Below are 13770 nucleotides of genomic sequence, written 5' to 3'. Positions count from 1 at the left end.
GCGTGTAAAATAAAGCGCATGGGATTGGAAGTAGCCTATTGAGATGGATAGAAAACTGGTTGGCAGACAGGAAACAAAGAGTAGGAATAAACGGGTCTTTTTCCGAATGGCAGGCAGTGACTAGTGGGGTACCGCAGGGATCGGTGCTGGGACCCCAGCTATTCACAATATATATTAATGATTTAGATGAGGGAACTAAATGTAATATCTCCAAATTTGCAGACGAGACAAAGCTGGGTGGGAGGGTGAGCTGTGAGGAGGATGCAGAGATGCTTCAGTGTGATTTGGACAAGTGATGCATAGCAGATGCAGTATAGTGTGGATAGATGTGAGGTTATCCACTTTGGTAGCAAAAACAGGAAGGCAGATTATTATCTGAATGGCTATAAATTGAGAGAGGGGAATGTGGAACGAGACCTGGATGTCCTCGTACACCAGTCTCTGAAGGTAAGCATACAGGTGCAACAGGCGGTAAAGAAGGCAAATAGTATGTTGACCTTCATAGCCAGAGGATTTGAGTACAGGAGCAGAGATGTCTTGCTGCAATTATAGAGGGCCTTGATGAGACCACACCTGGAATATTATGTACAGTTTTGGTCTCCTTGTCTGAGGAAGGATGTCCTTGCTGTAGAGGAAATGCAGCGAAGGTTTACCAGACTGATTCCTGGGATGGTGGGACTGACATATGAGGAGAGATTGAGTCAGTTAGGATTATATTCGCTGGAGTTCAGAAGAATGAGTGGAAATCTCATAAAAACCTACACAATTCTAACAGGACTAGATAGGGTAGATGCAGGAAGGATCTTCCTGATGGTGGGGGAGTCCAGAACCAGGGGTCACAGTCTGAGGATACGGGGTAGACCATTTAGGACTGAGATGAAGAGAAATTTCTTCACCCAGAGAGTGGTGAGGCTGTAGAATTCGCTCCCACAGAAAGTAGTTGAGGCCAAAACATTGTATGTTTTCAAGAAGGAGTTGGATATAACTCCTGTGGCGAAAGGGATCAAAGGATATGGGGAGAAAGTGGGAGGCCATTGAGTTGGCTGATCAGCCATGATCATAAGGAATGGCGGAGCAGGCTCGAAGGGCCAGGTGGCCTACTCCTATTTTTTATGTTTCTGTGCCACAGATGTTGGTCTCCAGCTAATTTGATTCTCTTCACATGATAATCAAAAGTGGCAGATTGCACTGGAACAGCAAAGGCTACAGGACCAGACAACATCTTGACATTAGTGCAGAATACCTGGCCTCCAGAACTGGACTTACCTCTAGCCAAGTGTTCTAACACTGGCATCTACTCAGCAATGTAGAAAATTGCCCCAGTATGTGTTGTCTGCAACAATCAGGACAAAACCAATTATTGTCCAATCAGCCTACTGTCAATCATTAGCAAAGTTATGAAAGGAGTTGACAACCATGCTATCAAGTGGAATTTCCTCACCAATAACCTGCTCATCAATGCTTTGTTTAAGTTCCACCAGGACCACTCAGCTCAAACCTCATTGCGATCATGGTCCAAAGGTGGACAAAAAAGCTGAATTCCAGAGTTGAGGCGATTGCTCTTGACATTAAAGCCACATTTGATCAAGGAGCCCATGTAAAAATGAAATCACTGGGGACCAGTTTTGGCATCATATTTAGTACAAAGTCAGCTGGTTAATGGTCAGGAGATCCTTAGTACAATATACTTAGCCTGACTGTCTTCAGCTGCTTTGTCAATAACCTTTCCTTCATAAGGTCAGAAGTAGGACTGGGTACTGCTTTTTCATTCAGCTCCAGTTGGAATTCCTCAGATAATAAAGCTGCCCTTGCATGAATGCAAAACATCCAGGCCTTGGCTTATAAGTTATAAGTAACATTTGTACTACTCTTAAGTGCCAGGCAATTAGCAGCTCCAACAAGAGAGTCTGACCACCTCCCCATGACATTTAATACATTACCATTGCTAAATCCCCCCACCATCAACACCCTGGGAGCTGCCATTAATCAGAAATTCAACTAGGCCACAGTAAATACTGTGGTAACTAGAGCAGATCAGAAACTGGGTATTCTTCAGTGAGTGATCCACCTCTTCTTGTCTTCCTAAAGGATCTCCATCTACAAGACACAAGACAAGAATGGGATGAAATTCTCTCTACTTGCTTGAATGGGAGCAGCTGTAAGAAACTTAATTCCATCCAGGGCATCTTGTTAGGCAGCCCGTAAGCTTCCTTAAACATCCAATTCCTTCACCTCCAGTGCACAAGTGATGGAAATGTGATGGATGCTTTTTAACAATCCACAAAGGTTTCTTCAACAACACTTCCCAAACCCGTGACAACCACCACCTAGGATAAGGGCAGCAGGTGCAAGGGAACATCATCACTTTCAAGTCACAATCTGACTTGGAAATATATCGCCACTCATTCACCATTGTTAGGTCAAGATCCTGGATTCCTTACCTAACAGCACTGTTGGAATACCTTCACCTCATGGACTGCATTGGTTCCAGAAGTCATCTCAGCACCACCTAAGAGCAGCTAGGGATGGGTAATAATAAATGCTGGCCTGCCTAGCGATGACCATATCCTGAGAATGAATTAAAAAAAAATACTACTTAAGTAACAATAGAATCCAAGGATGGCTGGAATATAATAGTTCTCAATGAGCTTCTACAATGGAAGTCAGCAAGCATAGCAAAAAAACACAATATCGCAATGGCGGGTGGAGGGGGGGGTGGGGTGTGTAGAAGCAGGAAATTCTGGAAATATTTTTGCAGCAATAGTGGAGAGAATGCCAATGACATTTCAGAACCAGATAAGTGAGAGATGCAACAGGTTTTAAACACGAGACATGGAAAGGGATGGGGAGAGAAGGAATGGGTAAAAGAGGCCAGCTGAAATCCCATCACAAAAGAGCAGAACTTCAAGGTGGGTATTCCTGGAAGAGAAGTGGCATTGAATTAAACACAAACAAAAGTAAAATAACTGCATCTGCTGAATCCTGTTCCTACCACCCTTCCCCTTTTCCTGTCTCTGCTTAAAACCTGTTACATCTCGTAACTTCTGCCAGTTCTGACAAAAGGTTATCAACCTGCAACATTAGCGCTTTGTGTCGCTCTCCACAAATGCTGGCTGACCTGAGTATTTTCAGTGTTTTCTGTTTATATTTAGGTATACAGTGCAATCTGAGAAACTAAAATATTGTTCAAATATGTCTGTCTGCACAAATGCATATTGGTAGCAAGATGCCATAATGTAAGCTGAATTTTTATTGAGTATTTGCAGTCTTTACCTGGTTTCTGCCTGGTAAGACATTTCCATTACTTTTTTTGTGTGGGTTTATGAACTCTTCAATTGCTGCAGCTGGAGGTGTAATATACATATATAAAGGAAGAAACAAAGTAGCACTTTTAAGCAAAAAGACTCCAACCACACCCTTGTTTGTACATAAAACATGTGTGCATGACTTATATATTTTACACACCTATTTAGCCTCTGGCTGCCTTTGACTTTGTATTTGCTTCATGTAGCTTTAGTTCATGACATTCTTAACAAAATTGTAGCACTTGATGTTTTAACAAAGGGGGCTCTATTTTATATTTCTTGTTGTAAAAAGCACAATCTTAATCAAGATACTCCAAATTATGTTCTGCGTAATCCATTTGTTCATTTATCATGATTATTGTAATGAGATCAAGGAAGGAAGAGGTGGAAAAAACTTTGTGCGTTTTGAGGTTCCATACAGCGCGTTACAACATGTGGCATCTATTTAATGAGATGTTTTGTGTGTGTTACAGGATGCATTTAGTTGTTTTTGGACCTTTTAAGTTAGGTTCTTTGGAATGTTACCTCAAGTGTGCATAGATTTATTGAGCACAGAGTACTTGCAACAGTACTTAAACAAAGAGGCCTGGCATCGCTGCTTGATTGTGCTGGTTCTTTAGGTGCAATTCACCTGATATTGTGGCGTTTTAAGCACAAATTACTTTCAATGCAACTTCTGTGATCTTTTGCACTAGTTTTAAAAACATCACACTAGAAGCAAGCCCAACCCAAAAAACTTCCTACACCCCTAGGATGAATTAATAACCATTGGAGTTTACACTAATTGCGGTATTGCACTCATATGCAGGCCCTGGAGGAGGCTCAAAATTAAGCTGCATCTTTTTGGGCACAAGAAGACTAAAAGGCATGTTTTGAAAGCTTTTTGAATTTTTTTTTAAACTAAGGAACTGACTATTGTACACTAATATAATTATAAGATAGTCTTCTATATATTTTTATTGTCATCAGTTGTTTAAGATAGGGTTACTCAAATGGTGGATTGGTGCTGATTTAAAATGCTTCTATTTTTTGTGATATAGTCATTTTCAGCTATATTAGCAAACTTTACTGCATTACCATTAACCAAGGAATATTTTTAAAGCTGTTATGATCCCTGTAGAGACCAATAACTCAGGGAGAAAAAAACATTTGAATTTCCAGTGACCAACTTAAAGGAATTGCACAGCAAGATATCAAGTTTTAGGACTTTTACTGTACCAAAGAAACTAAAAGCAATATTGGCTAAAAGTTACATAGTAAGCAACTAATACCCTAAACTACAGAAAAGATAATTCTTATTAATGTCATAACTCAACCGTTAACCCCACGCCGCACATATATACACTTTAGAGCATGCTCTCCCAAGGAGTGCAGTCTTTATAGAAAACAGTACATAGTCACTTCCAACTTCCAATGGGTTCATGTCTCCCGTTTTTGCTGATTCGTCCCGTGACTGTTGAAGGTTCTCTCCCTCAGACTCCTGAAAATTCCTGAACCGACTTTCAGCAGTAAGGCCCACCTTGGGGAGTCCTTCTCCCAGCCTCATCAGGGTAAATCTTCCAGAGTCTTCAGATTGTCAGGGGATGCATCTCTTTGACCAGAGACACTCCCATCTCCCATGGCCTGCCTTGTAGCTTGGAGAGGGCCAGCAGCTTTCTCTATGAATACTGCACCATCTATAGCCTTTGTCTCTGAGAGACTGCTCTCCTGATCCAAAAACTCAGTGACTGAAAGTCTGTCCACAGTCATCCCAGCTGCTCTGCCTTTGTTTTCAGGCGTGAACATTTTGCACTTTGCTCTCAGCAAAACCCTACCTGCACCCCCCCCCCCACCCCAAACCTGGCACCACAGACTTGTTGTCGGGTAAAACTCATAGACCACATGACTCTCCATTATTCCGTTTTACCGTAAGGTTTAAAACATAATCTTAAAACCTCTCATTCATAACAAAACATATTTGAAAAAATTCAGTTTCAAAACAATACCTGATTCTGCTGGTTCATTGCAGATTCGGCTTCTGATGATATGCAAATGAGGTTGAGCGAAAACTCGGGAGGTGCTTCTCAAAGTGGATGTAATTTCGGTTACAATTTTTTTTGGAGGCTCCGATTGTGCTCAGAGCAAAATCTCAACCCTATCGTTACCAATGACATGAACATATAGTGCTGTACTATGTATTCAGGTTGACCCAAATTCTCATTCCACTTGTTCTCTTACTCCTGCTATGTGAGAACTCCACATTAACAACTGTCAATAAGCTGAGTCCCACAAGCTGATTTCTATTAAGCTAACAAAATCAGATGACCTCCTTATTTTTACTATCTTATATATATATTTTCATTTTTATGTTTAATTGCTGTTCAACTTTGTGAATCTGTGCACTGTAACCTTGTCTTTGATTCTGCATTCCTCAGCACTGTTCAGTATCATCTATTGAAGTATTTGAGAGTAGACAAAAAATATGCATTATCAGGTAGATGTTCTTACATCACCTATCGGATAGAACTTGAGGCCATATTTACAGATGCCTGTCACTTATTGGCTGATAGTGTTGTGCAATTTATGACGGGTGTGAGGAAGTTCATGCTCGAGATATCCAACTACTGCTTGGGAATATGGTAATGGATTGTGATAGCAAACAAAGAACAGCAGTGTAAAAATTCAACAGTTTAATTATGTTGTTTTCTTAACAGAGCTGCAATAGAAGAAGCTGAAGGAGATTTTACTGAATTGGAGTTGAAACTTGAAAAGGTGTGTACCATCACATTTAAGCAACAGCATTTCATGTTTTTATTTGAGTGATCTGCCACCTCCTTGGTACTTGGTCTTTGATTTATGATGCAAATGTTACAATATAGAAGTACATGATTGAGGAGATATCAATGTTTCAGCAAAAAACTGATGTTGCAGTTGCATGCAAATTCCCTCGCAGAATGGTGCTAGGACTTCTGCAACGGCTATGCCAAAAAGTTCCCGGAAATAATGTGCCAGGAACCCCTCGCTGTCTTAGATGAAATATTTATTAGGAGAAATATAACATGTTAAAATGTCAACAGTCACAAAAATATGTTCTTGAAGACGTTAAAAAGTACAAATGCCAAATGTAGATAGACCAGAAAATTTTGTAAGATGAAATACTCTATAATAATTATTAATTAAATAAATTAGTCCTATTAGTTGCCTCACATTGACTGCATACTTGCAGTAGTTGCTAATTAGACCCAACCCTTTTCCTTTACTATTTTTGCAAACACAGCTTTCCTGGTAAGTCACTGAATAAGTGTGTGGCTTGATGTTCAAAATCAAGGATATTTCAGCTTACTGTATGTTTTGTTACTTGTTCCCTCGCCACACATTGAAGGCATTTTGGAAATCCAGATACACCCTTCAAATGGCTTCTGGACTTCACTTGCCCACCACGCTTGTCTCCAAATTTGGACAATGGTTTGCCCGTGTTCCATTTTCCACCCAACCTATGTCAACTTTAATTTTCTATGGGGCTTATGGCTTTAACTCTGGACTCACTCCTATTGCTTTCTCTCTTTCTCTCCTTCGTTCGCTATTTGGTTATATGCAGCAGAGTGACTGCCCTTGACATCAAGGCAGCATTTGACCTAGTGTGGCATCAAGGAGCCCTAGGAAAACTGGAGTCAATGGGAATCAGGGGGGAAAACTCTCCACCTGTTGGAATCACACCTAGCACAAAGGGAGATGGTTGTGGTTGTTGGAGGTCAATCATCTCAGTTCCAGGACATCACTGCAGGAGTTCCTCAGTCCTAGGCCCAACCATCTTCAGCTGCTTCATCAATGACCTTCCTTCCATCATAAGGTCAGAAGCGGGGATGTTCTCTGATGATTGCACAGCACAATGTTCACCATTCGTAACTTCTCAGATATTGAAGCAATCCATGTCCACATGCAAAGCAAGACCTGGACAATATCCAGGCTGGGGCTGACAAGTAGGAAGTAACATTTGTGCCACACAAGTGCCAGGCAATCTTCAACAAGAGAGAATCTAACCATCGCCGTTGATGTTCAGTGGCGTGACCATCGCTGAACCCCCCACTATCAACATCCTGGGGGGGGGTTATCATTGACCATCAGAAACTGAACTGGACTAACTATATAAATACTTTGGCTACAGGAGTAGGTCAGAGGCGAGGAATCCTGCGGTGAGTAACTCACCTGACTCCCTAAAGCATGCCCACCATCTACAAGACACAAGTCAGGAGTGTGATGGAATACTCTCCACTTGCCTGGGTGAATACAGCTCCAACAACACTCAAGAAGCTTAACACTCTCCAGGACAAAGCAGCCCACTTGATTGGCATCCCTTCCACAAACATTCACTCCCTCCACCACCGACAAACGGTGGCAGCAGTATGTACCATCGACAAAATGCATTGCAGAAACTCAGCAAGGCTTCTTAGGCATTGCCTTCCAAAACCCATGACCGATACTATCTAGAAGGACAAGGGCAGCAGATAGATGGGAACACCAGCACTTGGAAGTTCCCCTCCAAGCAACTCTCCATCCTGAGTTGGAAATATATCCCATTCTTTCACTGTTTCTGGGTCAAAATTCTGGAACTCCCTCCCTAACAGCACTGTGGGTGTTCAAGAAGTCAGGTCACCACCACCTTTTTGAGGGCAATTAAGAATGGGCAATAAATGTTGGCCTAGCCAGTGAAGCCCACATCCCATAAATTAATAAAAAAAATTAATTGTACATAATCAAGCCAATGTAACTTAAGTTTTCCCCATATCCTTTTACTTGCACACTTTGTCTACCCCTCTGAACTCGTCCATCATGTTTATTTCCAATTTAATATTTTTCTCCCTCTCTTTACTACTTTTCTCTCTACCTCTGCTAGACCCTACTCTCCTGTCATGTCTCCTTTCGTTTCTCCTCTCTCGAGCACCCTGCCTTATTAAATCCCTGTCCCGACCCTTCAGTACTCCTTGACTTTCCTACTCTCCTGCTGTCTTGTCAGGCTTGACTCCCTCTTAGATAAGCCTACAGTTTCCTTCTGTACCTCTCTTGGCATTCTCCCATTGAGGCACTCTTTGCTATCTCCTCATGAGCAGCGACCATGCTACCCATCCTACTTCAAAAGCAAAAGCAAAATACTGCAGATGCTGGAAATCTGAAATAAAATAATAAGTGCTGTAAATGCTTAGCAGTTCAGGCAACATTACAGGTTGGACTGCATCTGTGAAGAAAAACAGTGTTAACAGTCATCAGAACTGAAGAAAGATAGAAATGTAAAAGTTTTTAAGCCAGTAGAAGTGGGGAGGGGGCAGAAAGAACAAAAGCAAAGGTCTGTGATAGGGTGGAGGGCAGGAGAGATTAACTAAAAAAAAATGTATGATGCAAAAGCCAAAGAGAATGGTTATGGGTATAATTTAAAAAAAAAGGCTGTATCCAGATGAGGCTTGAATAGCTATATAGCAGCCATCTGAATGCAACATGAAGGGATAAAGAAAGAAACAAGCCAACAAAAAAAAATCATGTAGAACAAGGTGGAGGCACAGGTTGTGATCTAATGTTGTTGAACTCAACATTAAGTCCCGAAAGCTATAGAATGCTGAGTCAAAAAAATGAGGTGCTGTTCCTTGAGTTTGTGTTGAGCTTTGTTGGAACACTGCAGCAGGCCATGGACTGAAAGGTCAGAGAAGGAGCAAGGTGGAGAATTAAAATAACAAGCGACAGGAAGCCCAGGGTCACACTTGCGGACTGAACAGAGGTGTTCTGCAAATCAGTCACCCAGTGTATGTTTGGCCTCCCCAATGAATACAATATCCTAAATTGAAAGAAGTACACGCAATTTACCAAAGTGGCCAACCTCACACTTTTCTCACATTATATTCCATCTTTCAAATTTTTTTTCTCACTCACTAAACTTAATTAGTTTATTATTTGTTCATGAGATGTGGGTATCGCTGGCTAAGCCAGCATTTATTGCCCATCCCTAATTGCCCTTGTTCAGAGGGCATTTAAGAGTCAACCACAATATAACTCTGTGTCCTCTTCAAAACTTTCTTTTCTACCTATTTTTGTATCATTACATTTGGCCACCATACACTCTGTTCTTTCATTGAAGTCATTAGTATAGATTGTAAATAGTTGAGGCCCCAGCACTGATCCATGGCACCCCACTGGTTATAGTTTGCCAACCTGAAAGTGATCCATTCACCCCTACTCTATTTCCTGTTGGTTAGTCAATCCTCTATGCTAATATATTACCCCCAACACCATGAGCTGTTATCTTGAGTACTAACCTTTTATGTGGTACCTTTTCAAGTGCCCTTTGGAAATCCAAATACACTATATCTACTGGTTCCTCTTTATTCACTCTGCATGTTACATCCTCAAAAGAGTTCTAATAAATTTATCAAACACAATTTCCCTTTCATAAAACCATGTTGACTCTGCTTTATTGTATTATGTTTTCAAACTGTCCTGCTACAGCTTGCTTAATTATAGATTCCAGCACTTCCCAATGATAGGAGCTAGGCTAACTGGCCTATAGTTTTCTGCTTTCTTTCTCCTATAGAGGTGTTACCCCTGTAGTTTTCCAATCCACTGGGACTTTTCCAGAATCTAGGGAACTTTGGAAGATTACAACCAATGCATCCCCTATCTCTACAGCTACTTCTAAGTCCCAGGGATGCAGACCATTAGGTCCAAGGAGCTTGACAGTTTTTAATCCCATTAGTTTTCATAGTACTTTTTTTGTCTAGTGATTGTTTTAAGTTCCTCCCTCTCTTTTGCCCCATGATTTTCTTCCATTATTATTGGGATGCTTTTTGTCTCTTCTGCTGTGAAGACGTATAAAATACTGTTATTTCCTTGTTTCCCAGTTTCATTCTCTAAGGGACCAGTGCTCACTTTAGTTACTCTCTTCCTTTTTAATATACTTGTAGAAGCTCCTGCTGTCTGTTTTTTCTATTTCATGCTAGCTTACTTCTCCATCTTTATTAATTTTAGTCAGACTTTGCTGGTTTCTAACACTTTACCTGTCTTCTGGCCTACCATTAATCCTTGCAGCACTACACTTTTTATTTCAATTTGATACCATCCTTAACTTAGTTAGCCACAGGTGGTGTAGCCTTTTCGTAGAGTTGTTCTTTCACAAGGGAATATATCTGAGTGTTATGAATACCTTCTTGATTGTAGCCACTGCTTCTCTATCGAGTTTTAACCTATTTTCCCTGTCCACTGAAACAAACTCTGTCTTCATGCCTTTTTATAATTACCTTTATCTTTGTTTAAGACCCTAGTTTCAAACCCAAGTTTCTCACCCTCAAACTGAGTATGAAAATCTAGTCTATCATGCTATAATCACTTTTGCCCAGAGGATCCTTTCCCATGAGATCATTAGTTAATCATGTATTATTGTGCATTACCTGGTCTAAAATAGCCTGTTCCTGTGTTGGTTCCAGAATGTATTGTTCTAAGAAACTGTCCCGAGTAGCCTGTGAAGCATCTTGGGACATTTCTGTTACATTAAAGGCACTATAGAAATGCAATTTATTTTTATTGTGTATTAAAGTCAACTGCATTATCCTTGTCTACCCCTTCTGTTACTTCAAAAGGATTCGTTAAGGTTGGTCAAGCATGACCTTCCCTTTTGGATCCATGCTGACTGCTTTCTAGATCTTGTTCTCTATTTAAGATCCCATTTTCTTTCCTATCACCAGTGACAAGCTAATTGATCTCCAGTTGCTGGAAATTGCATGCATTTAAAATATCAACAAAATGTTTTGCATCAGCAGGCTGATCACATATTCCATTCAGAACAAAAAAAGCTGCTGAGACCAATGGCTAGAGAATGATAAGTAAAATTAATAATTGACTTGATGGTAAATATGGAACGCAAGATAGAAACAGGTAGAGAAAAACATGTATGCATGGCTCAACATATCAAGGACTTGTTCAAGTTCAAAGGTCTCAGATGGCACAATCAGCTTGGAATAAGAGTTAAAAACAAAAAGCTAAAAGCTACTGCGGATGCTGGAAATCCAAAACAAAAACAGAATTACCTGGAAAAACTCAGCAGGTCTGGCAGCATCGGTGGAGAAGAAAAGAGTTGACGTTTCGAGTCCTCATGACCCTTCGGCAGAACTGAAGTATAGTTAGGAGAGAGGTGAAATATAAGCTGGTCTAAGGTGGGGGGCGGGGGGGGAGAGAGAAGTTGAGGGTGGGGTGGTTGTGGGGACAAGCAAGCAGTGATAGGAGCAGATAATCAAAAGATGTCACAGACAAAAGGATCAAAGAGGTGTTGAAGGTGGTGATATTATCTAAGAAAAGTGCTAATTAAGAATGGATGGCAGGATACTCAAGGTACAGCTCTAGTGGGGGTGGGGTGGAAAGACTAACAAGGTATTAGTTGTAGATTTAAAAATAATGGAAATAGGTGGGGAAAGAAGAATCTATATAAATTATTGGGGAAAAAGAGGGAGGGGGAAGAAACGGGGTGGGGATGGGGGGAGGGGGAGTTTAAGATCTAAAGTGGTTGAATTCAATATTCAGCCCGGAAGGCTGTAAAGTGCCTAGTCGGAAGATGAGGTGCTGTTCCTCCAGTTTGCGTTGGGCTTCACTGGAACAATGCAGCAAGCCAAGGACAGACATGTGGGCAAGGGAGCAGGGTGGAGTGTTAAAATAGCAAGCGACAGGGAGGTTTGGGTCTTTCTTGTGGACAGACCGCAGGTGTTCTGCAAAGCGGTCGCCCAGTTTGCGTTTGGTCTCTCCAATGTAGAGGAGACCGCATTGGGAGCAACGAATGCAGTAGACTAAGTTGAGGGAAATGCAATTGAAATGCTGCTTCACTTGAAAGGAGTGTTTGGGCCCTTGGACGGTGAGGAGAGAGGAAGTGAAGGAGCAGGTGTTGCATCTTCTGTGTGGGCATGGGGAGGTGCCATAGGTGGGGGTTGAGGAGTAGGGGGAGATGGAGGAGTGGACCAGGGTGTCCCGGAGTGAACGATCCCTACGGAATGCCGCCGGGGGGGTGAAGGGAAGATGTATTTGGTGGTGGCATCATGCTGGAGTTGGCGGAAATGGCGGAGGATGATCCTTTGAATGAGGAGGCTGGTGGGGTGATAAGTGAGGACAAGGGGGACCCTATCATGTTTCTGGGAGGGAGGAGAAGGTGTGAGGGCGGATGCGCGGGATATGGGCCGGACACGGTTGAGGGCCCTGTCAACGACCGTGGGTGGAAAACCTCGGTTAAGGAAGAAGGAGGACATGTCAGAGGATTCCAGGTAATTCTGTTTTTGTTTTGGAATAAGAGCTGTTTGCCTTGTAGGTCCCAATTGCTGAGTTGGGAACAGCATTTGCCGGAAGTGCAGAAATACTAACTGTGATTGAGATGTAGATGATTTTTTTTCATTTCTGCAAGCGTTGATGTTTGGTTCTTGTAATGAAATGGATAGATGCTCCTTTTTGTGAAATTCATTCAGTGGCTGCTCTTGTGTTGATTGTGGTATGTTACTTTTTATCATTCTGGAGACAGTAGAACTAATGAGATGTGAAAATATGACCTACTGAAATGCATGTTGATCAGGATTTATAAACATTACTTGCTGCTAATGCTGACAGTTAATTTGTAAATGGCATTAAAGGGGTTTTAAATTGCCATTATTCCTTTTGGAAACATAAGCTGCTTCATTTAGTGAAGAATGCATCCTTATGATGCATGACTATTAGACAAGTCAACATGGCTTCTGTTGCCTGCATTGGAGATTTTGAAATACACTCGTTGAGTCCATCTAAATGCTTTGGCTTCATCTGATGTTTCATTGGAATGTGTCCAGAAACAATCAAGTGTCTTTCTCTAATAACTACCAAAGTTGAGGTAAAGCCCATTTTATAGCTTCATAACAGAGAAACAATAAACTGCTCCAAATGGACAGAAACAGTATAATCATGACATTACTTATGTGGAAGGTAACCTGTACATTTATTAACGCTTGGAAAATGTGACACTCTTGGTTCCTTACATGGATAGTAGACCATTCAGTCCCTGAGCCTGTACAATTTAGTAATGTCTGGCCCGTTCCTTAACTCTTATCTACCTCCCTTGGTGTTGTACTCTTTAATGCTCTCTCTTATCATCTCAGTTCTGAAATTTTCAATTGGCCTAGCCTAGCCTTAGCAGCTTTTGAGCAAGGGTTTTCCATATTTCCACTATCCTTTGTGTGATGAAATATGTCCTGATATCACGTCTAAGTTGCCCAGCTCTAATTTTAAGGTTGTGCTCCCCTTTTGTTCTAGATTGTCCCACCAGAGGGAATAGTTTCTTTCTATCTACACCAGCAAATTCTAACTCATCATAAACATTCCTTAACCTTCCATACATGAGGGAGTATAAACCTAGTCTGTTCAACCTGCCCTCATAAATTAATCCTGATGTCATTCTAGTAACCTCTGATTGCTAACTGGTATACCCACAATAAAAACACAT

The 13770-nt window shown here is 41.3% G+C and overlaps 1 protein-coding gene across 5 annotated transcripts in view; it reads left to right on the top strand.

Moving 5' to 3' along the window:
• The window catches only part of LOC144693831 (arf-GAP with coiled-coil, ANK repeat and PH domain-containing protein 2-like), a 197425-nt gene that overhangs the window by 34573 nt on the left and 149082 nt on the right, over positions 1–13770 (top strand). For 3 of the 5 annotated variants that reach the window (XM_078563905.1, XM_078563904.1, XM_078563909.1), the window contains exon 2: positions 5999–6056. In XM_078563905.1, coding sequence (XP_078420031.1) covers positions 5999–6056 — 58 coding nt within the window. Of the gene's footprint in view, positions 1–5998; positions 6057–12650; positions 12790–13770 lie in introns of those variants that run through there. The other 2 variants (XM_078563908.1, XM_078563906.1) reach the window with 1 other exon arrangement.

Source organism: Cetorhinus maximus, chromosome 19, assembly GCF_964194155.1.
Source record: "Cetorhinus maximus chromosome 19, sCetMax3.hap1.1, whole genome shotgun sequence".
NCBI classification, from domain to species: Eukaryota; Metazoa; Chordata; class Chondrichthyes; order Lamniformes; family Cetorhinidae; genus Cetorhinus; species Cetorhinus maximus.
Note: the sequence above shows the minus strand (reverse complement) of the source record. Positions and strands in the feature narration are given on the sequence as shown.